This window comes from Kogia breviceps, chromosome 11 (genome assembly GCF_026419965.1).
Source record: "Kogia breviceps isolate mKogBre1 chromosome 11, mKogBre1 haplotype 1, whole genome shotgun sequence".
Taxonomy (NCBI): domain Eukaryota; kingdom Metazoa; phylum Chordata; class Mammalia; order Artiodactyla; family Physeteridae; genus Kogia; species Kogia breviceps.
In genome coordinates, this window is record NC_081320.1 from 64,839,211 (window position 1) to 64,862,515 (window position 23,305).

General features: G+C 54.2%; 1 protein-coding gene across 2 annotated transcripts in view; it reads right to left on the bottom strand.

Annotated features, from left to right (window-relative positions):
* Positions 1-13,042: 13,042 nt before the first annotated feature.
* Positions 13,043-23,305, bottom strand: part of TTC7A (tetratricopeptide repeat domain 7A) — a 123,992-nt gene continuing 113,729 nt past the window's right edge. For both annotated transcript variants that reach the window (XM_059078299.2, XM_067007645.1), the window contains one exon: positions 13,043-15,303. In XM_059078299.2, the coding sequence (XP_058934282.1) occupies positions 15,082-15,303 (222 nt within the window). In that variant the 3' untranslated portion in view covers positions 13,043-15,081. The remainder of the gene's footprint in view (positions 15,304-23,305) is intronic.

The window sequence follows — 23,305 nt, forward strand, 5'->3', positions numbered from 1 at the left end:
GTTTTAGTAAGTTCTTATGTTTAGAAAACCCTATTTTGTCTCTTCTTTAGGAGGGTTTGACCACAGACCATAATCTATGGCCTGGGGGGACCACCCAGCCCGCTTATCTGGAATAGTCCCAGCAAAACGTCCAGTTCAAGTGCAGAAGTTTCCTGGTTTGAACAATCAGTTATATGTTCCCTCTGTGTGTTGTCAGAGGGTGTATCCCCAGAGGCTGTGCCCCTGGGCTGCTCTCACAGCACCCGGACGGGCCCTGATATGTCAGGTGGGCTCTGTGTGACCTTGGGCTCTCTAGCTGGGTCTCCACTGCACTGGGGTTATCATGCCTCACAGACTCATGGAGACTTTCTTGGGGGGTCGGCATTCAGCCAAGGCCAACCCGAACTTGACGGGATCCCAACAGATGGTTCTTTCTCTTTCTCAACTCCCTGAAGAGAACAACATTGATTCAACCCGACGATCATTTGTGGTTTCAAGTCAACAGAAATATTTTGAGGATCTGCTCCGTGTCAGGTGCTGTGCTGGGGTTAGGGAGTGGAGGTTGAAACAAAGATGAACAAGGCATGTGACTGAGTTTAGGGAGGGTTGGAGGGGAGACAAGGCCAGAAAGGTAGTTTGGAATAGTTCCTGGCTTGAGGAAGGCTTTGAAAACCATGCCAAGAGCCTCCTTCCGGTCACCTTGTGTGTGCAGCTCAGGGGTGGCCATCATGTGGATGGCAGTTCCACCAGCAGGACAGGCCCTAGTCTCGGGAAACTGTGAGATCACCATGCCTGGCGCATGGAGGAGCAAATTCTGACAACAAAGGCCACAACAGGCACTCAGAGCAGGGACAGGGCAGCACGGCCCGAGCAGGGAAGGACGGCCGGGTGCAGGAGGCAACTTGGCTGGTACCCAAGGGACCAGGAGGCCGAGATAGGCAGAGAGGAGAGGGAGGAAGATGGAGGGCAGGGAAGCCCGTTTGGGCGAAAAGCAGGAAGAAACATTTGCTGGAGGGGAACAGAGGGAGCCTGGCCCAACTAGAGTGGAGGGTGCAAATGGGGGCGGGAGGGGGCTTGGGCAACACCCAGACCACAGGCCAAGCAGTCAGTCCTGCTCTGGGAGCTCCAGACAGACAGACCCTATGCTGGACAGCCAGGGTCTCATGAAGGATGAGCAGACTAGAGTCATGAATCAATAATAGGAAGGAATCTTTTTCTTTTTAACTAAAAGAAAGAAGAAGAAAACCTAATATAAATCCCTATATTTTATTATATTAAAAAAAACCCAGCTCTCTTCTCTAGTCATATAAACACCATTATAAAGTGGGTGTTGGGCACAAGGAAGGGGAGGTCGTCATCTCCCTGGGTTTATCCACGTCTCACATTTGTGGAAGAAACTCCCTGCACTGTGTTCCTTCAGAGCAGAAAACAGCCCCTTGGAAGATGAGGCAGACGCCTCAGGGGTGGCAGCTCCTGTTCCGCTCTGATCAGCGGATGTGGCTGCAGGGCAGATAGTTCCCAATTTTATTCTCCAAGTGGGTCAAAGGCCCCTGCAGGATCAGAAGGTAACACTGGCAGTTCTGACAGTGTGTTCCTCTAGAAAGCAGTGTGTCAGGTTGTGCCTGGCTCTCAGGGCAGCAGTTTTAGAGAGAGGGAGGTGAGAGGCGGTCACATCTGTCTTGGGGCTCGTGGGTGGAAGGTTAGGGCAGGAGGGAGCTTGTGTTGCAGGTGTGTGGGTTATCTCCCCGACAGCAGTGTGAACCAGGGGCGGCCAGGAACTTCCTCTCTCTCCCTCTGTCTCCCCTCTGCTTCTCCCTCAGGCCAGCCTCTCCCCATGCTTAGGGTCTAATGCAGCCTTCTCCTCGCATCATTTCCTGAGCCCACGCCCTAAAGAATGTAAGCAGCACCTCCTGGTTCCAGTATCAGGTTCCCAGGAGAGAGAATCCAGTTGGCCAGCTTGGGTCAGGGGTCCACCCTTGGGCCCTCCAGCTGTGGCCAGGAGGGCCTAGACCCTTGGTGCAGACATAGCTGCAGGGCCCAGCTGTGCCGGGGTGGAGGGCAGCTCCCCTGTGTTCTAGAAGAGAATGAAGACCCTTTCAGAATAAGGAGAGGGCGTCTCCTGCCTGGCCTGCGAGAAGGGGGCTTGGGAGGCCTGCAGGGACGTCACCTGGAGGTGGAACCGCTGGAGAACAGTCTGCAGGGCCACCCTTGAGTTTCCAGTCCATGCACTAACTTTGCCCTTGGCTCCTGTGACTTCTGTCTTCTTTCTGGAGCTGGGGGTACCCCAGCCCTGTCCTCCTTTCCAGTCTTGCCACCTGCGCATCATGCAGCCTCCCCCTCCTCTGTGTCTCCTCTGTGGTGATGTGACAGAGGCTTTTCCCTAGGTGCTAGCAGAAGGGCTGGCAGGCACTAGGCGGCGAGGAGAGCAGTGTTTTGCTTCTCTTCTTTGACATATTCCAGCATTTTTTATAGTATCTCATACAGGTAGGGAGAGGCTTTCCCAAATAGACCAGAGGGATTCTGGATGGCTTTTTCCTGCCACAAGCCTAAAAACTGGGACAGGGCCTCCTTCTGTCCTTTCCAACATGGAGAGACTGGACAGACTGGGGTTGACTTTGAGCTTGAGCTTTGAGATTGGGATATAAACACCTAGCAGCTACGGCTGTTGTATGCATCCAGTGACAGGTCCAAACTGACTTAGAAAAGCCAAGAGCCAGCAGATGGAAGGGAATGTGGTGTTTATCCTACGTCCCGAGGGGCCTTCCTTGCAGGGTCCCTCCTCCATCCCCCATGGACCGCTGTGACACTGGCTTCTCGAGGTCCGGGCCCTGGCTTCCCTGAGCATTCTGCTGTTCCTCTCCCCTCCCCCACCCACACGCCAACTGCCCTCTGAATTTGGCTTCAACCAAAGCGAATGGTTTTCTTGGCTGCAAATATCTTCTGCCGTTGCCATGTGAAATTCCCTCTGCATTAAGTCAGAGCATGTCAAAAGTCGCAGCACTCAGTGGGGACAGCTTGTCCTCCCCCCCACATCTCTTTCCCTCCTTCCTCACCCCCACCCCATTGTTTTCTGGACCCACAGGGGACACCTGGCAGACCTGGAGACCTAGGGCCAAAGGTTGCTCAGGTGATCGGCCCCGGCCTCCAGCATCACCTCTCACCTGCTCGGTGCCACCCGCCTCAAAGCAGCACACAGCTGCCTGAACTCCGGTCCCTGTGGCTAGGATTACTTTGAAAGTCCTATTGTCTTGAAAACACGTTCTACAAGTTCAGAATCAGTTGTTCTAAGCTGCATTTTAGAATCCCCGGGGGAGACTTTACAAAGCTCAGTGCCTGGCAGCTCCCAAACAGATCACATCAAACTCTCTTGGGTACGACTCAGGCTCAGTATTTTTGTAATGTGCCTCCCGTCCCCACCCCCGCTCCCAGGTGATTGCAATGATCAGCCAAGGCTGAGAACTGCTGCTGAGATGGTGTGAAGGCACCAATCACCAATAACTCTGGGCGGGGCCACAGGGAGTTTCCCCCACCCCTGAAGGTTTAAGAAGACTTCGCCGTTGCCCTAGGAAGTCGTGCTCCAGCTAAGAAGTTGGTCCGTGTTAGCGTCTGGCTGAGTCCTAAGGAAAGAGGATGGCGCCGGGCCGGATCATCTGAGTGAAGTAAGTTCCTGGAACGTTACCGGTGGAGGTCGTTCTGCGTAGAGAGGTCAGCAGGGCCCTGAACTCAGGCACCTCTCGCCAGCCTGACTCTTGGCTGGGCTTCTCACAGATCTTTGCCTTTGGCCAAGGGCGGGGCTGCAGGCATACAGAGCCTGCCAGGCCCAAAGGGAGGGGTTTGGTTTCCGGATTCAAGGCCTCAGGGACCGGGTGGGCTTGTGAGGGCCAGTGCCAGAGACCCAGAACCTGGCCCGGCTTGCTAACCGTCTCCCCAGAGAAGGGGCGACTCTGGATGGCAGGAAGAGCCAAGGCTGACGTAGCCCTGGGTGTTGGGGGTGGCGAGTAGGTGAGGGGGTGGCGGAGAGAAGGAGGAGGAGCCAGAGGAAGGGGAGGCCCCCGGGGTGGACGCGAGGAGGATGTCTCAGCAGGTGCTTCGCGTTGCCTTGTTGACAGCACCCTTAGCTCTATTAGAGCCCAGAAGAGTGTGTCACCCTTTTGAAGAGAGATGGGGGCTCAGAGAGGCCCACCCATCAGGGGAGGGAGGTGGCAATGTGGCTGCTTTGGGTCGGAGTGTTGCTTAGTCCCTGAGAAGTGTAAGCAGGAAGGGAGCTCAGGCCCAGTGACACTGCATCTCTGGTCACCAGAATGGGCTGGGGGGTGGGGGTGGGGGGTGGGGGGGAAGGAGCCAGGGAACTGAGCGACCTGGGAGTGGGGCAGGGTTGGATGGCAAGGCAGTGTGCTGGAGCTGTGCAGGTCACAAACAGAGCTCTGGGCTTGATGAGGGCTGGCCTTTGTCCCCTCAACCCCTTTCTGAAGTCCCAGAGCTCAGAGGTCCTGCATGGTAACTGAGGGCCGTCACGGAAAAAGGAAGTTGCTGGAGCTTCTCTTATTCATCAGGACCAGAGGGGACGCTTGGAAACACGCCAGGCAGGGTCACAGCTGTTGAGGCTTCTAATCCCCAGCCCATACTGGGCTGGGCATGGGAGCTGGACTGCAGAGAACCTGTGTGCCAGGGTAGCTCGCTGTGGAAACTGACCATCTGTGTTAGTTTCCCATGGCCGCTGTAACAAATTTCCATAGACTTTGGTGCTTAAAACAACACACATTTATTCTGTTACAGTTCAGGAGGTCAGGGGTCCCCAAATCAGTCTCTGGGCTAAAGTCAAGGTGTTGGCAGGCTGGTTCCAGAAGGAGTCTCTTTCTGGGAGCTCTGGGAGGAGAATATTTTCTTCTCTTTTTTAGCTTCTGGAGACCACCTGTATTCTATTGCTCATGGCCGCTTCCTCAAATCACTCCAAACTCCCGCTCCCACAATCACATCCACTCCTGACTCTGATGCCCTGTTTTCCTCTCCTCTTGTAAGGATCCTTTTTTTTTTTTTTTTTTTTTTAAAGTCAAGAGTGGTACATTTATTCAGTATCAAAGGCATGCTGAGTATATTTGTTTGAGTGGTGGATAAGAGCCTTTGGTTAGTTACTTTCAGTTAGTTGGTGTAAGGATCCTTATGATTATATTGGGCCCACCTGGATACTCTCCCCATCTCAAGACCCTTAACTTAATCACGTTTGCAAAGTCCCTTTACCATGTGAAAGAACATATTCACAGGTTCTGGGGATTAGATATGGACACCTTCGGGAGGGCGTTATTCAGCATTCCACACCATCTATCTAACTTGTAGCTGGGATAGGATGTGAGGCATCCTTTTGCCTGAAATGCTACTCTCCCCTGGCCCTTTATGTGCTATCTTCACCTTCCCCAGTCTTCCCCAAGCTGGTTGGTGCTTCTCCTAAGGGCCCCAGTAGTCCCCAGATCCTTGCCTGAGGCCAGCGTTGGATTGTGGGCTCTGAGATCATAGAGTTGGGATCTACTGGGGCATGGGTGAATTTCCCAGTGCCTAGTACAGTGTTAGCACATAGTAGATGCTCACTGAATACTATATTTTACTGAGGTATAGTTGATACAACATTATGTAAGTTTCAGGTGTAAAACATAATGGTTTACAATTTTAAAGGTTATACTCCATTTATAGTTATTATAAAATATTGGCTATATTCCCTGTGTTGTACTATATATGCTTGTAGCTTATTTATTTTATACATGGTAGTTTGTACCTCTTAATCCTCTATGCCTATCTCACCCCTTTCCTCTCCCCACTGGTAACCACTAGTTCATTCTCTATATCTGTAAATCTGTTTATTTTTTTGTTATATGCACTAGTTTGTATTAGTTTTTGGATTCCACATATAAGTGATATCATACAGTATTTGTCTTTCTCTGACATATTTCACTGAGCATAATACCCTCCAGGTCCATCCATGTTGTTGCAAATGGCAAAATTTCATTTTTTTATGGCTGAGTAGTATTCTATTGTGTATATATGTGCCACATCTTCTTTATCCTTTCATCTGTTGATGGACACTTAGGTTGCTTCCATATCTTGGCACTTGTAAATAATGCTGCTATGAACATTGGGGTGCATGTATCTTTTTGAATTAGTGTTTTTTGTTTTTTTCTTTTTGGATATATATGCAGAAGAATTGCTGAGTCATGTGGTAGTTCTATTTTTAGCTTTTTGAGAAGCCCCCATACCGTTTTCCACAGTGGCTGCACCGGCTGCACCAGTTTACATTCCCACCAACAGAGTAGGAGTGTTCCCATTTCTCTACATCCTTGCCAACATTTGCTATTTGTGTTCTTTTTGATGGAGCCATTCTGACAGATGTGATATCTCATTGTGGTTTTAATTTGCATTTCTCTGATTAAGGATGATGAGCGTCTTTTCATGTGCCTGTTGGCCATTTGTGTGTCTTCTTTGGAGAAATGTCTATTAAGGTTTTCTCCCCATTTCTTAATCAAGTTGTTTGTTTTTTTGATGTTGAGTTGTATGAGCTGTTTATATACTTTGGATATTAACCCCTTATTGGTCATATCATTTGCAAATATTTCCTCCCATTCAGTAGGTTGTCTTTTCGTTTTGTCATAGGTTTCCTTTGCTGTACAAAAGCTTTTACGTTTAATTAGGTCCCATGTGTTTATTTTTGCTTTTATTTCTTTTGGCGTAGGAGACAGATCCAAAAAAATATTGGTATGATTTATGTCAGAGTGTTCTGCTTATGTTTTCTTCCTGGAGTTTTATGGTTTCTGGTGTTACCTTTAGGTCTTTAATCCATTTGGAGTTTATTTTTGTATATGATGTGGGAAAAGTGTTCTAATTTCATTCTTTTACATGTAGCTGTCTAGTTTTCCCCACACCACTTACTGAAGAGATGGTCTTTTCCCCATTGTATATTCTTGCCTCCTTTGTCATAGATTAATTGACCATAAGTTCGTGGATTTATTTATGGGCTGTCTGTTTTGTTCCATTGATCTATGTGTCTGTGTCTGTGCCAGTACCATACTGTTTCGATTACTGTAGCTTTGTAGTATAGTCCAAAAGTCAGGGAGTGTGATACCTCCAGTTTTGTTCTTTCTCAAGATTGTTTTGGCTATTTGGGGTCTTTTGTGTTTCATAAAATCTTTCATACTATGGAAGTTCCTTTGATTATTTTGAACCTCAAAGAATTGTCTAGGGAAGGGCTGTTAGCCTGAATATCATCAGCCATTTTTGGTGTTTGATGCTGACAAAAGTCACCTGATGAAATAAGTTTTTAAAAAGAGGAGGTAAAGAAACTTAGTACTGATTTTAGAAATCATTCCTGGAGGTTTGACCTTAAGATTGTAGGTGTTAGATGTTATAAACAGGCTCTCTAAGACCACTTAAAAAGCAGTCACATTGGGAGTTCCCTGGTGGTCCAGTGGCTAGGACTCAGCACTTTCACTGCCGTGGGTCCAGGTTCAATCCCTGGTTGGGGAACTAAGATCCCACAAGCTGTGAGGAGCAGCCAAAAGTTAAAAAAATAAAAAAAGTAAAAAGCAGTCACATTAAAAGTTACATTCTGGGGAATGAGGTTGGGCAGGGGGAGAACGCTCCTAATGTTTTACATATGTTACTTATGGCTCCAGTAGCCACATTATTCCAAAAATTTAAATGTGCCCTATCTTACATGGAAATGAAGATGAAGCTTCTGGAAAGTTGTGTTTAATGACCCACGTATCTGTAGTGCAGATGAAGATCCTAATGGCAAAGATGCATGAGTATTTCTAAAATAATTTCTACAATGGGATGAAACATACATGTAACTCTATTAAGAAAATATAATGGATTGAGACCAACTGTAGGTTCTTGAACAGCCATAACAGACTCAGGAGGGCTAAGGTCCCTCTTCGGAGCTTCACCCCCAGGGTGAAGCTCTGGGATTGGTGTGTGTGCTGGGCAAGAGGGAAGGCTAAGGTCAGCCGCTGGGTGGGGCCAAGGTGGCCTCACTCCACATTTGTACCCCAAGCCTCCCAATGGCAGGAGAGCCTCCCTAGAGGCCAGCCTGTGTCCCGCTCATGAGGGCATGTGTAGGTGTGGCTGAGCCCAGGTGTGTGGGATGTGGGGGCCACACCCGGGAAGCAGAACCCCCAGGGCCTGTGTGCCAGCCTGAGTGTTCTGACAAAGCATAAGGGTCCCATGAGGTGAGTGGTGAGGGGTGCAGTGGGGGAGGGAGGGGGGGAGAGAAACTTCTGGAAGGTGTGGGAACTGGGTCTTGAAGAAGGGGCACAAGGTGAATTCTGGAAAGAGGCCCAGTAGGAGTGGAGTGGACGTGGGAGAGCGTGGGTCATTGAGGGCACAGGAGACCCCCTCACAGGTAGGGAGAGGGCCCAGGACGGGGTGTTCCCAGCTCAGAGGAGATGCTGTCTGGATGGAGGAGAGTGCCTGGCCCCAGGCTAGCAACTGCCGGGGCCCTCTGTGTGCTCACACCAGCCTGCACTGGGCCAGGCCGTCAAAGCCCCTGCACCTTTGGCGGGGTGCTCTCAGGGGTGCGGGTGTGAGAGGTGTAGGGGGCCCCACTCACAGCCAGTGAGCCGGGGGCCTTGTTGGGGGTCGGGTAGTGAGCTGTGGGCTCCTGGGCATGAGACAGCTGAGAAGGAGCTTGCGGTGGCCTCTTCCTTCTGGGCCCAAGCTGAGGCCATGGAGGTCACAGTCAGTTACAGAGACTGCCCCAGCTGCTGAGACCTGGGGACGGGGAGCTGGGGAAGCCACCTATGCTCTGACCTCCGCACAGAGAAGGGACCCATCTCAGGTGTCAGAGCTGACACCTGAGGCCAGTTAGTCTTTGTGACAGTGTCCCTGTGCCTGCTCTGATCCCCGTTTCAGCATACACACTCCTCCTCTGGTTGGTGGGTGTCCCAGGAAGAATGCCATAGACCGAGGTTCTCGCATGCAGACCTCCCGAGTGTCGATCACTCACTGCCCAGGTGGCTGGAGGCCTCGGGCCGGTCACTTCACCTTCCTGCACTGCCTTCGCTCCCCTGTGAGATGGGTTTCGCCATGCCTACCGGTGCCCCTTTGCTTCGGGTCGGAGCCCCTCCCCCCATAGGCGGGTGCCCTGGCATGCGCCCCTCCACCCCCAAAGCCTGGTCTGGTCTCCAGGTGCACACTGAGAGGAGACCTGGGGAAGGAGAGTCTGCCTCTCTGGGGATGGGCAGGGCCACCAGGAACAAACACACTCGAGGTCCCTTACGTCATCAGGGGGTCATTGCAAGGACCGAGGAAAGGATTCAGATGGGAGTCTTGACTTCAGGCTGCAGGAGCTGGAAAGGTCGTCTGGGATAGAATGGAGCTCTCTTGAGTCCATCATCTTTTGCCCCCTTGAAAATGGGCATCCATTTCTTGTGATTGGAGAGCTCCATCTTTATGGAGATTCACCTGCTCTGCATTTTTCTATCTTCTTGCCTTGGCCCTTGGCTCCTGCCGCTTTTCAGCTTCTGCTCCCACCACCACCTGCTTCTGTCTCTGTCCCAACTCACACCACAGAGGCCAGACCCTCTGCAGCCTTCAGCACTGTCAATGTCATGCGAGGCAAGGAGAGGTGCAGGGACCATTCCACATTAAAGGAGACTAAAGAGATGTGACAGCTAAGTGGAATATGTGACCCCAGCCAGGGGAAGACAGTGCTACAAAAAACAGTGGTGACAAACTGGCATATGGACGGGAGAGGAGAGAAAACTACTGTGTCGGGGTTAAATTCCCTCATTTGTGAACTGTGCTGTGCTTATATAAGACAAGGACCTTTGTTCTTAGCGAAAACACACTGAATTATTAAGGGGTAAAGGGGCATGATTTATGCAACCTATTCCCAAATGGTTCGGAAAAAAATATGTTTTTAAAAGAGACCCACAATGACTGACTTCTTGCCAAATTCCAAAGAGACAAGTTAAGGGGGGAAGAGAATGCGTGAGAGTGTGAGAGAGCAGGGCCGGTCACCACCAGTCTGGGGGTCTCTGTGTGGGGTGCCCAGGCCACCTCATAGGCTGTGGGCCAGTGCAGGAACTTTGGTTCTAGAAACCACCCATGGCCCAGTCAGCTGGTGGGCAGGACAGTGGGGTCACGTGGCCCAGCGCACAGCTCCCATGGTGACCTTTTCTTGTTTCTGGGTTGCCTGGCCTCTTGAGAACCCTCTTGCTCTTTGGGGGACTTTCCAGCTTGTTGAGTGGTCTCTGTTTAAGGAACCTCCTCTCCGGCTGCAGAAGGGGCAAGGGCGGCAGGCGGCAGCACCGAGCATCGGCCGTCCTCCCCTGCCGGAGGATTCCTGGTGATGCACGTTTCCATGGATCCCAGAGGGGTCATTCTGCTGCCTCAGTGACGGGCACTGCCTGCCTCTCTCCCATCGTCTGGTGAGCTCGTGCTGGCTCTGTGGGCGAGGACCTTACTCTCAGCTTTGCCATATTCCTAGCTGGGAGTGGAGGCACCATAATCTCGTCACCTTTCATGGGGACAAAACCCACTTGCCTACGTTGTTGACTCCCAAAGGAGCGATGTTGGAGAGAGAGTCCACCGCTAAGCAAAGTGCCTTATGCCTAGTATAGTGTGGGGAGAATGTTAGGATTGTCATTATCAAGAGAAGAGACAGGACAGGAGCCCCCGTCATGTACCGTAAGTGACAATGATAGGGAAGGGGTGGGGTGGGTGTTCAAGGGGGTGTGAGTTCTGTTGTCCCCCTTCTCGGGGGGGACCTGCATCGTACCGAGTGCCCAGGAGGGCAAGGCTTGAGGGAATGACGGGCTGATGCAGGGTCTCAGAAGGGGCCCGTTACTGCTCACCCAGAACTCCAGCTGCTCAACCAGCCAGGTTTTGTGTCCTGAGGCCCATCCCCTTGTCACAGCTGGTTGTCCTTGGGGACCCATGGAAAAATGAGTGGGACCAGTGGGATCCTCTCCTCCAGGAATCTAAGCTCAGACGCTCAGAGGGGGGTTGCTGCAGCACTGGAGGTGGAAGGGCAGCCAGGGTATGTAGATTGAACGTAGTCCCATGGGAGCATCTCTGAGTGAGCGAGGTCAGCCAGCAGGGAGAGGAGGCAGGGCAGAGAAAATCATCACACAGGTATCCAGTGCTTATTATGGGCCAGGCACTGTTCTAGGCTCTTTCCATGTTTTTTCTCACTTAATCATCATGACAGTCCGCAAAGCAGGCACTGTTCCAGGATTATTCTTACTTTACAGATGAGGAGACAGGCACAGAGAGGGTAGGTGACTTGCTCAAGGGCACAGGGCCAGTCAGTGGTAGAGTGGCCTTGGAGTGGCCTTGGAGCTCAGTCTGGGTGCTGACTCCATCACCAAAGACGGATGCATGGCTGCTTCGGCCCCATATCTGTGCACTGCAGTCCCTGCCCTAGGGCTCCAGGGAACCCCCCTTGTCTCTTTCCTGGCGCTACCTTCAGTGGGTCTCTGCTTTTCGCAACTGAGAGAGTTTGATGAAAATTCGAAGGAGTTTCTGGCATGGGCTACTCTCCCAGTAGGACCTCCCTAGCTTCCAGAATCCAAGTCTGCACCACGTGGGTTGGTCCCACAGGTCGCTTATGCATGAGGCTCGCTGACTGTGGGTTGTCATCAAGAGCCGGCAGCGCGGGCTGGGGGATATTTGTTTAGCTGGATGCTTCCCGAAAACTAGGCCAAGAAGTATTTGCACAGTGACATCTGAGCGCTCAGAGTCGGGTGTGTGAATGCAACAGTGAGTACTTTGGTAGGAGTCTGGGGGTGGTGGCTGAAATTCCATTCATACCTGTGCCTGCAGATAAACGCTATTAATACTGCAGGGCTGTGGGCTGGAGGTCCATGGCGGTGACAGTGCAACCGAGTCTCAGCCCCAAACTGCAGCCCTTGTTTTGGTACAATGGGTTGGACACGAGGCTGGCCACCCCCCGCTCCAGGGAGGGCTCGAGAGTGAATGAGGGGTCTGCAGATGGGGAGGTGGAGGTCAGGAAGCGCCTGGGTCTCCACCACTGCCTGACTTTCCAACATCTGACCACCCTGAGGTCAGCTCAGCAAAGCCCTCCTCAGGGACAGGAAGGCCACCCCTCCCTGCCCCTCCCTCCCTCCAGATTCCCTCCAGTCTCCTCCTTGTAGGATGAGCTTTTCTAGGCCTTTCTCCCAGGCTGGCAGACAAGTGACACCATGTATAGCCTAAAGCAGCCTTTAATTCTCACCCCAGGGGGCCGTGAGCTGGTGGGTGAGGGTGTGTGACAAGTAATCTGATACTAATTGTTAAACCACTAAAGACTGAGTGCGTTTTCTAAAAAGTATCACAGGGAAATCAAAGCTGGGCACCTAGGAGCTCCAAGAAGGGGCCCTTGCTCACTAACAGCAAAACTGTAACCCCGGTAATAGGGCTGAGGATCAGGGTGGAGGTGGCCAGGGTGCTGAGCGGACAGCTCTGCCTAAGCCAGCCCCCGAGTTCGAGGGGAAGCCTTCTGGGCAGCTGTCTTCAGCCCGTGTGGGTGCAGCTTTGGGGGTCCATCAGATAATCCCTTGGGGTGCACGAAGAAAACAGGGCTTCTGTGTAAACTGATGTCATCCTTTGATACAAATTTTATGACAGTGTATTTGTAATGTGGCATAACTTCTATTAGGAGAATATCGGTATGGACTTCTCAGAGCAGGTGGCTGATCTGGATGTGGCCTGGATTCTCACCCCACACCCCTCCCCTGGCGCTTTCCCCCAGGTGCTGACGATGCTCCATTGGCAGTGCCCTTGGGGCAGTCTCTCCTGTTCAGGTGGCACGTCTGGCCCTGGCTTCTCCCAGCCAGGCGCTGGAGGCAGCAGGGGTCTCCAGCCCTGTCTGGACCCCTCTGGGCCTCCCACCTGCCTCCAGGCTTTGGCCACGCCTCCGCAGTCTTTAGCACCCTCCCCCAGCCCTCCCCACATATGCGTCCCTGCCGTGGCCTTCATGACCTCTCAGGCCTCTGCCTCTTCTCCAGGGCTCCTCCCTCAAGGCCTGTCCCATGGGCACCTGGTAGATAAATGAACACACTGCTTCACACACACACCTGCTTTCCCTTCATGGGCCTCTTTATTCAAGACCTTTGTTTTGAATTGTCAAGCAACTTGCCCGGCCCCGCTGAGGCTTCCTATAAGGAACGCTTCAAGTCAAAATGCATTTGTTGCCTTTGCCTTTCCTATTACCAAGGACTCAGTACCAACAGCTTTGGGCATCCCAATGTAAACCAACAGCATTTGCTTTTTCTTATTTTTTTTTCTAACAGAATTCCAGAATAAAAATAGATCTCTATCATATATATATTTATACACATACATACACATATAGAGATCCTTCAACCAGGCGGGATGAAGGATCTGGTGTCCTTACAGTGTCCCTTGGCCTGGCATGGGAAGGCTAGAGGCACAGGCTCTCCCTGGTAGCACCTGGGGGTGTGCAGTGCTGAGCCAGGGCTGGGAGGAGGGTGGGTCTCCAACAGCCTCTCGCCTCGCCTCCGAGGAACAGACCCGGCTCTGACGAGCCAGGGCAGCCCTCACCTGACCTGTCCACACACCTTCAAGTGAGAGATGTACCACACGGAGCTTTAAAACTGAAACCCAAAGTGCAGATAAGGAGTTCCCTGATAGGCCCGTGGGGGCTGCCTTGCTGGGGAGAGTTCCAAGAGCATCACGCAGCAGGGCTAGGGGAGCCGGCAGGGAAGACACCCACCCACCAGCACCCCCAGGACCCCGGTAGAGACGGGTGTCACATACACAGAGGCCTGCACAACCAGGGAGGGGCTAGGCTCCGGCCCTTCCTTGGGTCTCTAGTTACAGTTCCTGTTTGGCCCCAGGCAGGGGGAACCAAAGGGCCAGGAGGGGCTTGGGTCACCCAAGAGAGCCTGAGGTGAAAATGGGCTGCGACTGGTGAGCGGTGTTAAGGGCAGTCCTAGAGATTGCCAATCTCCCCATTATAACCCCTAGAGGGATCTACACTGTACCCATTGCCCAGAAAAGTAAGGCTTGAAGGAATGAGGTGTTGATGCGAGGAAGGGCTGGGTCCAGCGGCCATGTTTGTATCCTAGGGGCTACAGCCCAGGGCCTGAGGAGGTGGCTGAGGCCTGTTTCTAGAGAGGTGGAGGTGGGCAGAAATGCAAGTTTCGTTAGGGCCAGAACTCAGTGGCCTTGGCCAGACACCCGAGCCCCCAAAGGCACTTGACAACAGAGGGGAAGATTATAGGTGGGGCCCAAGCAAAGAGGGGCAGGGCCAGGCACTGTCCACTCACGTAAACCTGGGAGAGGACCCAGAGGTCCATCCTCTTCCCGATTGCCAGCAGATTCTTCAAGCCATGACCGCCCTGGGCACGACCTGAGAGTGGGGTGTGAGGCCAGGGCCATGGGGCTCCCCCAGGCACCGAGGCATGGTGAGGGTAGGTGGTGAAGTACAGCTGTGAGGCTCCCCCACTAGCGCTCTTGGGGAACAAGTCCAGTCACCATGACTCTAAGTCACTTAGGGTTCAAGCAGACTGCCTCCCGAGGGGCCGAGGAAGGAACCCAGGAGGACCCTCTCGGCTCGGCCAAAGGGCAGCTCATCTTTGGCGTGGGGAGCAGACAGCTGAGGTTCGAGACTAAAGCTTGTGCAAAGCTGGGAAATCCAGGGTCAGAGATATTGAAGGAGGGGGGAAGGTACAGTACAGGTGCTTTTTAGACAGGTGTGGGGAGGTACCCAAGCCTCACAGACCCTTACTGCGCATTTAGATGATGCACAGATACACCGGGGAGTGTCCCCCGTGTTGATGTGGCCTCCCAGCTACTTCCTTGCTCATAAACTCCATGGAGTCCGAGTTCCAAGGAACAAGGGATTTGTTTTTGATGCAGATCTGGTCCACCCTGCTCCAGATGAGCAGCTCCCAGTCCCAGCTGGCCCTGGAGGGAAAGCAGGGGTGGGGTGGTGGGGAGGTGAGGAGAACTAGGGCTGCAGCCTGCAGACATGTTCCCTAGAGGTGTATCTCCCTGAGGCCCCGAACCTCCCCTGACCCATGCTCCCTGCTGCCCGCCTGCCCACTGGGCAGCTCCCTCCCTCCCAGAAGCTGCGGCCGGCTGGCCGTGTCAGAGCTCTCTGGGGATGATGGAGAAGGGCAGCACTGGGCTGCTGGCCTCCAGTTCGAGGGCGGTGAGAAAGCAGTCGACGGCGGCCTCGCTCTGGCCCTGGGCCTGCAGCACCTCGCCCAGGCCCTGCCATGCCTCGTGGCAGGTGCTCTGCCTCTCCACGGCGTCCCGTAGCACCTTCTGGGCCAGGCTCTTATGGCCCAGCTGACTCAGCATCACACCCTGGGGAGCAAGCACAGGGCAGGGTGAGTGAGGCTGTCCCGGGGCAGGGGCATCCTGGCCATCGGGGTAAGGATTGGAAGCGGCGCGGCCACGAGCCCGAGAGGGCCCTGCATCTCAGGCTCGGGTACTGTCAAGTGACCGTGCCCTTGACCCATGCAAACCCTCCCTGGGTCCGTCCCAGCCTTGCTTCCAGCCCGGCCTCCCGGGTCACCCACTGTGGCAGCTCTGATCCTCCTTGCCCCAGGGGATGGGCTTTAAGGAGCAGCAGACCTGGCTTCAGGTCTCCCCATTACAGCTGAGGGATTCCGGGCAAGTCACCCCTCTCTGGCCCTCAGTTTCCTCATCTGTAAATGGGAAAGACCACTGTGCCCACCTCTAGGGTCGTTGTGAAGTTTACACGACAGTATAGGCAAAGCAGTTGAACAGTGCCTGACGTGCGTGAGCTCTCAGTCAAGGGATCTGTTACCCCAAGGCCCCGTGCTGCACTGTGGCGCTGCCCTTCTCCCCAGGGACCTGTGAGACCAAGGAGTGTGTGCTACAGGCCTGGGGACGACCTCAAGCCTGTGGGTGAATGGACGGTTCCTGTGCCCGCATCAGTAGCCGGTCTTCCCGGGACCTAAAGCCCATCCCAGCCTGGCCAGGCAGGGGAGGGTCGCAGGAGGAGAGTCAGATGGCCGGGGAAGCAGGGACAGATGCTGGGTGAAAGGAGGACCTCTGGGAGGGGGATCAGGGCCACCCGGGAAGCTGGGCCCTGTTGTTTGGAGAGATAGAGGAAGTGACAGGAACTGTCACAGAGTTGGGAAGTGAAACTGGCACCTTGTCCCCCTCTATGTCCACCCACACTGGGAGGGGTGTGGGGAGGTGGGGTGGACAGGGTGCTGAGCAGGGGGAAGGGCCAGGGTCCTCCTTCGACCTCCAGTCCCAGAAAGACTGCTTTCCACCATCCCACCAATCTGTGTCCCAGCCCTCAAAGGTGCCATAGGATAGCAGCACAGGGGGGCCATCCTCTCATTCAGACATGAGGTAAAGCCCAAACAACAGCGACTTCCTGGACAGGGAATGGGGGTGTGGAGCTGCCTTCTGTGCGCCTGGAGCCCCCTCTCGGGTGCCCGCCCACTGACGGCCATGTACATTTTTAGCTGGAACATTCTCCTCCTCACCGCACTCCCCAGAGTTAGGCCCTCCGTTGCTATGGAGACCCACTGGGGAAGATGCACATGGCTGATTTCATAAAGTCTTCCGAGGGCTTGGAATACGACCAATTAGGCAAGAGTGAAAGATGGTGCTCAGGAAGCCCTAGGAAAAGCCTCCCTCTCTGAAGGCACTGGCTGGCGGTCTGGTGGCCAGGGGGAGGGAAGGGAAAGGGAGCTCTTCAACCGAGGGCGAAGCTGTCCCCAGGGGACCACAGGGCTTGGGGGAGGACAGGGGAACCAGGGGCAGGGTAGAGCCTCAGGCAGGGCTCCTGGATCTGGCCAGATGGGTGCAGTGCTGACTCAGGGCTGTCCAGGACCAGTGGGCAGTGTCCAGTCTGGCCAGCAGGGCTCCAGGCCAAGCTGCTCTGTCCACATGGCCTGGGAGCTGGACCCTGAGCAGCTCATGATGGAACAGGGCCCACAAGGAGGAGGGCAGGAAGGCGAGACGACAGGCCACCAGACACCACAATTAAGCACCAAAAATGGAAGGTTTGAGCCCTGTGAGTGCTGCCCATGGGGGAGCAACAGAGGACAGATGGGGGAAGGCCAGCGGGGCCACCCAGGGTGGGGGCGGGGCCACGGTGGCTTTTACACACCAAGTTTTCTATATTGAGCTTCCATGTGAGATTTTTGTGTGAAAAAGAGGGCTTTATAGCTAAAAACAAGTTTGAAAACCCCTGATCTCAAGAAGTGTGTAGGTGTTTGGGAAGGGGCCAGATGTGTCTGCAGGCTGAACAGGGTGGGTGAGTGAGTGGGTGGGTGGGTGTTGGTTTTACTGGTGTGTGGGTGTGTTGGTTTTACTCGTGGTTTAGGAAGTTTGTGGCAGGCTCCTCTGTATGTTCTATGTAGAGGGAAAAAGCCCGGGGCTGCACAGCCGGAAGACCTGGCCGGGTTGGAATCCCAGCTGTGCCACTGACAAGTGCCATGACCCTGGGGAAGTGGCCCATTTTCTCTGAGCTGCTGTTCCCTCATCTGTAAACCAGGGGATAGAACAGTCCTACCTCATAGGATCTTGTGAGGATTCTTTCTGCAAGGATGAATTTGAAATTATATAGCAGGGTGCATGGAGGGCTGACAGCAAATGGAAGTGTCCCCAGGATGAACAGAGGGTCCTGGGTGGAGGGGCAGGGAGGGCACAGAAGAGCGGATTTCTCTGGAGGGCAAGGCTCCCTGTGAGGGAAGACTGTGGGCTGGCGTGGGGTTGGATCACGTCCCCCCCACCCTGGGGTGCTGACCTGAGAGCCTGAAAGGAGACACCGGGGTCAGGCTGGGGTCTGGAGGCCCAGGGTCTGTAACAGGATCTGCTGCCACCTGCCCGAGACACCAGCCCGTTGGGTTCATGTTTGGTAGCAACTCGGGAGCTGTTTGCTGCCTGACAACTGGGCGGGGGCCCTGCCCCAGGAGGATGTGAGCTCTCACCTGCTCTCCCACAGCAACCCCCCCGCCCCTGCCAGCTGCCCCGAGAACAGGTCTCCAGGGAGATGGTGGGAACACAGAACTGGTGTCTCAATTCCATCCAAATATCCCGGCTGACCTTCCCTCCCTGTGCCGAGAGAGGAGACCAGACCTGCTAAGTGACTCTCAGCTTCTGACGCTTGCCCTGGGAGATGCCATCGCCGCGCTGCCCACACAGGGATTAGAAAGAAGTGCGAGTCACTGATAGTGGTGGAGCATGGCGCCTATAACCGGAGCTCAGGGAGGGGCAGGGCGGTGGAGGAAGTCCCCAGAAATTTCCGAGGTCACCCGTTCCCTCTTCCTTCTCTCCCTTCCTGGATCTCAGAAAGGAGGGAGCATCGGGCCACCGGGGACCCTGCCTTTCTTGCCTAAGGGCAGCACCTGCTGCCACGCCTCTGCCTGGAGGGTATGCTCCTCACTAGCTCTCCAATGCCATCCCTGACCCGACCCCCTTAGGCTGAGACAGGGTCCCCAGCTCCTGCCTGCTCCGTGATTCCCCACAGGACAGCAGCTCAAAAGAGTTCGGGGGGATGGTGGTGGTCCTGGATGCAAAGCCAGGCACACCAGAGGCCTTTATGCTTACTTAGTGACCTGCTTAGGGCCACAAAGGCGGGCAGCCTGAGGGCTGCCTCCCTGGCTAGGGTCTGGTCTCCGGTTTGTATGGAGGCTCTGAAGGGACTCTCCCTGTTGGGAACCCAGGTTCTCTGGGGCAGTACAGGTTGGGGTCAGGAGCCGCAGCCTGGGATGGGGATGGAGGGGAGCGGGGCTCCTGCCTGCCTTTTGGAGAATTACCACCGCACACCATCTCAACCGGTTAATTCAGTGCCGGACGCTGTCCCCCAGAGGGGAGGGGCGACAGGAAGGTCCCGGCTGGTGAGCCTTTTTCTTCTTTGGGGGGAGGGCAGCCCTGGGAAGCAGCCCTGAGTGCTAGGCCATCTGCAGGCCAGGCTGAGGGCTCCCTCCCCACCCCTACCCTCAAGTATTTATAGAAGTTATTTTGGGAATTTTCTTTCTGAGCTCAAGGCACATTCCTGGGATTCTATAACAGCCTTTCCAGCTGGGAAGCCGGGAAATCAGCTGGAGGCTGCTGGAGCCTCCGGGTCCCTGGAGCCCCCTGCTTGGGGACCATGGGGCTGCAGGAAGGAGCCCATGGTGGGACAACCTCTGAGGCTGCTCCAGGGCTCCCTCCCTTCACCAACCCTAGGGGCGGGGAGGGGAGGGGAGGGGGGGGCTGACACACCCTTCAGGGAGGCCCACATTCCAGCCGAGCTCACAGCTCTCTCCATGCACTCCCGGATCCTCCCAGGTGTGTCAGCCCCTACCTGTCCAACCACACTGGGAATGAGGACTCTGTCCCTGCTGAGAACCTAGCCCACCCATCACCACATCCTGCCTGGAGCTGGGGCAGCTCCAGGCCCACAGGCTGGTCCTACCTCCTTGTTGGGGGGAAGGGTATGATTCCTTCTAGACCCACCCGAGGCCTGGCTGATGAGCTCCCACCCAGAGCTCCCCTTGGCTCTCTCTCACAGGAAGAGGCCTCGGCTGAGAGAGCCCCAAGACTCACTCAGAGCCCAGCCTAGCTAGGGGGCTTCTGGGGCAACAGAGATGGAGGTGCTCTTCACATGCCAGAACTCACGCCTGTCCCTTCCTCCTCCTGGGGGTTCCACAGGTGAGATGTCGTGAACACCAGCGGGCTCCTCGGCTTGGGGGGTGTCTGTCTTCAGAGGGCCACAGCCAGGCTCAAGGACAAGCCCCGGCTTGGTCAGAGGGTGGGCACAGCCTGCGGGGGAGGGGGGGTCTTGCCAGTCCCACTTCTAGGCCAGGCTCTGGGCTGGCTGGGGGCTCTGCCACCCTGGAGCACGGCCAGGCCCACGGGGCCAGGTCAGGAGGCTGCAGTGAGGCCTCTGGACTTTGGATTCTAGAAGTGAACACCCTGTGATGGGCAGCGAGAAGGGGACCCCATGGCAGATGCTCCTCTCTAAGCAGGAGCCAGAGCCGAAGGGGGTGCTGATGGCCTATTTGTGGGGTGTGCTGGCCTTCTGCACAAGGGGAAAGGCCTGAACCCTACCACATCCTCCAGACATGTCTTTCCGAACACTGATTCTGGGGTTAAATTAAGCCAACAGTGCTTAACCATGGCCCTGAGCTGAGCCCGTGACACTGCCAGAAAGCTTCCTGTCCACTTCCTAATCAGGGTTGGTGTGGACTTCAGGAGTCCACACATCGGCCTAAGGTTTGCCTAAAGTCCTGGGTCAGAGGCAGGGGGACCCGCCTCCACAAGCCCGGGGTGTGGACTCAGGGGGAGTGCTGGGGCTGTGCCAGCATGGGCATGAGGTGGGCTAGGGGCAGCCACTGGACACAGGAGGCCCAGGCTGAGGGGACACGCCCTGGCACCTCCCACCCCTCCTCCCTTCTCCACTGCCCCATCAGGGAATGCAGACCACAGGCAGCACTGCGGAGGGACCAGGAAAGAGAGCTCACGATAAAACCACTGCACTAAGAGGTCACATGGCCAAGAAGACGTTCCACGCACGCACGCGCACGCAAGACTTCCAGGTTCTCCCATTGCCTCAGGCTGCCTGGACCCTCTCAGCCCTCTGCTACGGCTCAGGAAGCCAACAAGGAAGAAGAAGCCTAGAGCAGGCGGGCTGTCCTGCATCTGGAGGCATGGGACCCTGGAACCAGAGACCTTGCTGTTCTATGTACTGCCAGCCTCATCCAGCGTCAGGGAACCTCCAGAAGGCCAGGTGCTGAGTTTCACTTCTCAGCTGCTCAGGACACTTTTTCCTCCTTCAAGTCAGGAAGCAGCGGCTGAACCAGCCTGACAAGACTATGGGCCCGAGGGTAGGGCCTCCCCGAGCCAGGCCTTCCCTGCTCTTCCTCTCCAGAAGCCTCAGGGCCCAGCAGGCCCCTTTAGCTGCACAGTCTCACCTGACATATGCGATGGCAAGAGGGGGTCTCAAATCCCCCTTGTCCCTCAATGCAGACTCTAGCTCACTGGGCCGGCTGCTTTTGCTCTCAGCCAGGGTCAGCCTGGCCTCGCACTGTGCACAGTCTTGTCCCATCCGCAGGGCAGCTGGGGCTGATGTCCCAGACCTCTGTGCCTTGGTCAGAGTCGCTTGGTGGACTCGGAGGACGGAGAGCCTTGGCTACAAGGAGTGTCTGGGCATCCCCTTCCCTCTGCAAACCAAGAGCGTCTGAACCTGGCCTGGGAGCCACACTTTGAAATGAAAAAGGTAAAAGCAAAAGCTTTCGCACAGCAAAGGAGACCATGAGCAAAATGAAAAGACAACTCACAGAATGGGAGAAAACATTTGCAAATGATGCGACCGACAGGGATTAATCTCCAAAATATACCAATAGCTCGTGCAGCTCAACAGCAAAAAAACCACCCAATCAAGAAATGGGCAAAAGATCTAAAAAGACATTTGTCCAAAGAAGACACACAGATGGCCAAAAAGCACATGAAAAGATGCTCAACATCGCTGATTATTAGAGGAATGCAATTCAAAACTACAATGAGGTATCACCTCACACCGGTCAGAATGGCCATCATCAAAAAAAATCTACAAATAATAAATGCTGGAGAGGGTGTGGAGAAAAGGGAACCCTCCTGCACTGTTGGTGGGAATGTAAATTGGTGCAGCCACTATGGAGAACAGTATGGAGGTTCCTTAAAAAACTATAAATAGAAACTACCATATGATCCAGCAATCCCACTCCTGGGCATATATCTAGAGAAAACCATAATTTGAAAAGATACATGCTCCCCAATGTTCACGGCAGCACTATTTACAACAGCCAAGACATGTAAGCAACCTAAATGTCCATCAACAGAGGAATGGATAAAGAAGATGTGGTACACATATACAATGGGCTATTTACTCAGCCATAAGAAAGAATGAAATAATGCCATTTGCAGCAACATGGATGGACCTGGAGATGATCATACAGTCAGGCAGAGAAAGACAAACGTCATATGATACCACTTATATGTGCAATCTTAAAAAATGATACAGATGAATTTTACAAAACAGAGACTTAAAAAATCACAGGGAAATCTACTCAATACGCTGTAATAACCTAAATGGGAAAAGAATCTGAAAAAGAGTGGATATATGTATAACTGAATCACTTTGCTGTACACCTGAAACTAACAGAACATTGTAAATCAAACATACTCCAATATAAAAAATAAATTAAAAAATCAAAAAAGAAAAAGGTAAAAGTAACCCTGTCTACTGGGCCATTAACTTACAGAATTCTTTAACCTAATCCTAACAAGAGCCCTAGGTGCTTGGCATCACGAGTCCCATTTTACAGAGGAGGACACTGAGGTTCTGGGAGGTTGAAGAACTTGGCCAAGGTTAAATGGTGAGTATAGGCAAAGTGGAACTCAAGTCCAGCTCAGTCATACTCGAATGCTGTGCTCCAACCTCCAGATGTGATACTGGGGGCTTAAAAACCATCCCAGCCGGGCTTCCCTGGTGGCGCAGTGGTTGAGAGTCCGCCTGCCGATGCAGGGGACGAGGTTCGTGCCCTGGTCCGGGAAGATCCCACATGCCGCGGAGCGGCTGGGCCCGTGAGCCATGGCTGCTGAGCCTGCACGTCCGGAGCCTGTGCTCCGCAACGGGAGAGGCCGCAGCAGTGAGGGGCCCGCGTACCACAAAAAAAATACAAACAAACAAACAAAAAAACCACCCCAGCCGAGCAGCCCCAGAGGCAACCCCAAAGGCAGCTCTGCTGGCACCACGGGCCACCCAACAGCACAAGGAAATTTGGGCCAATGACCCTTGTCCCATGGCAGTGAGGTCAAGCGGCCCAGTCAAAGGTGGGGCTCAAGCTCAGGCGACCTGGTCTTCCACGTGAATGGTAGCAAAATACCCAGTGTTGACTTATCTTCTCACAGCTCTCGGCTCGTCCCCTAAAACTACCCCTTCAGGTCACAAGGGCCTGAATTATTATCCCCGTTTGACAGAAGAGAAACTGAACCAGCGAGGGGAAGTAATCTCCAAGTGCCCCCATAACTTGAAGGCTGGCAGGGCTGATTGCGTGTCTCAGACCTCTCCTGTCTGGTCCTACCCTCCAGGATTAGGGATAGGACCAGTCAGGGGAGGGTGGGTGGAGCTCTGTGCAGCCAGAGTTCACCTCTTTGACCTTAGAGAGCAGAGGCTTCCAGGTTAGATTCCTGGATCACCTGCAAAAGGCCCAACCCAGAACCTCAGGTTTGGGTGGGACAGAGCCCTGGTCCTTGCTGACTCAGGCCCCGCCTTGGGGAGGGAGAGGGATGGTGGGAGGGAGCTTCTGAGGACTTAAGTCGTTAAGTGGCACACCCCAGCCTGGAGAGAGGGAGG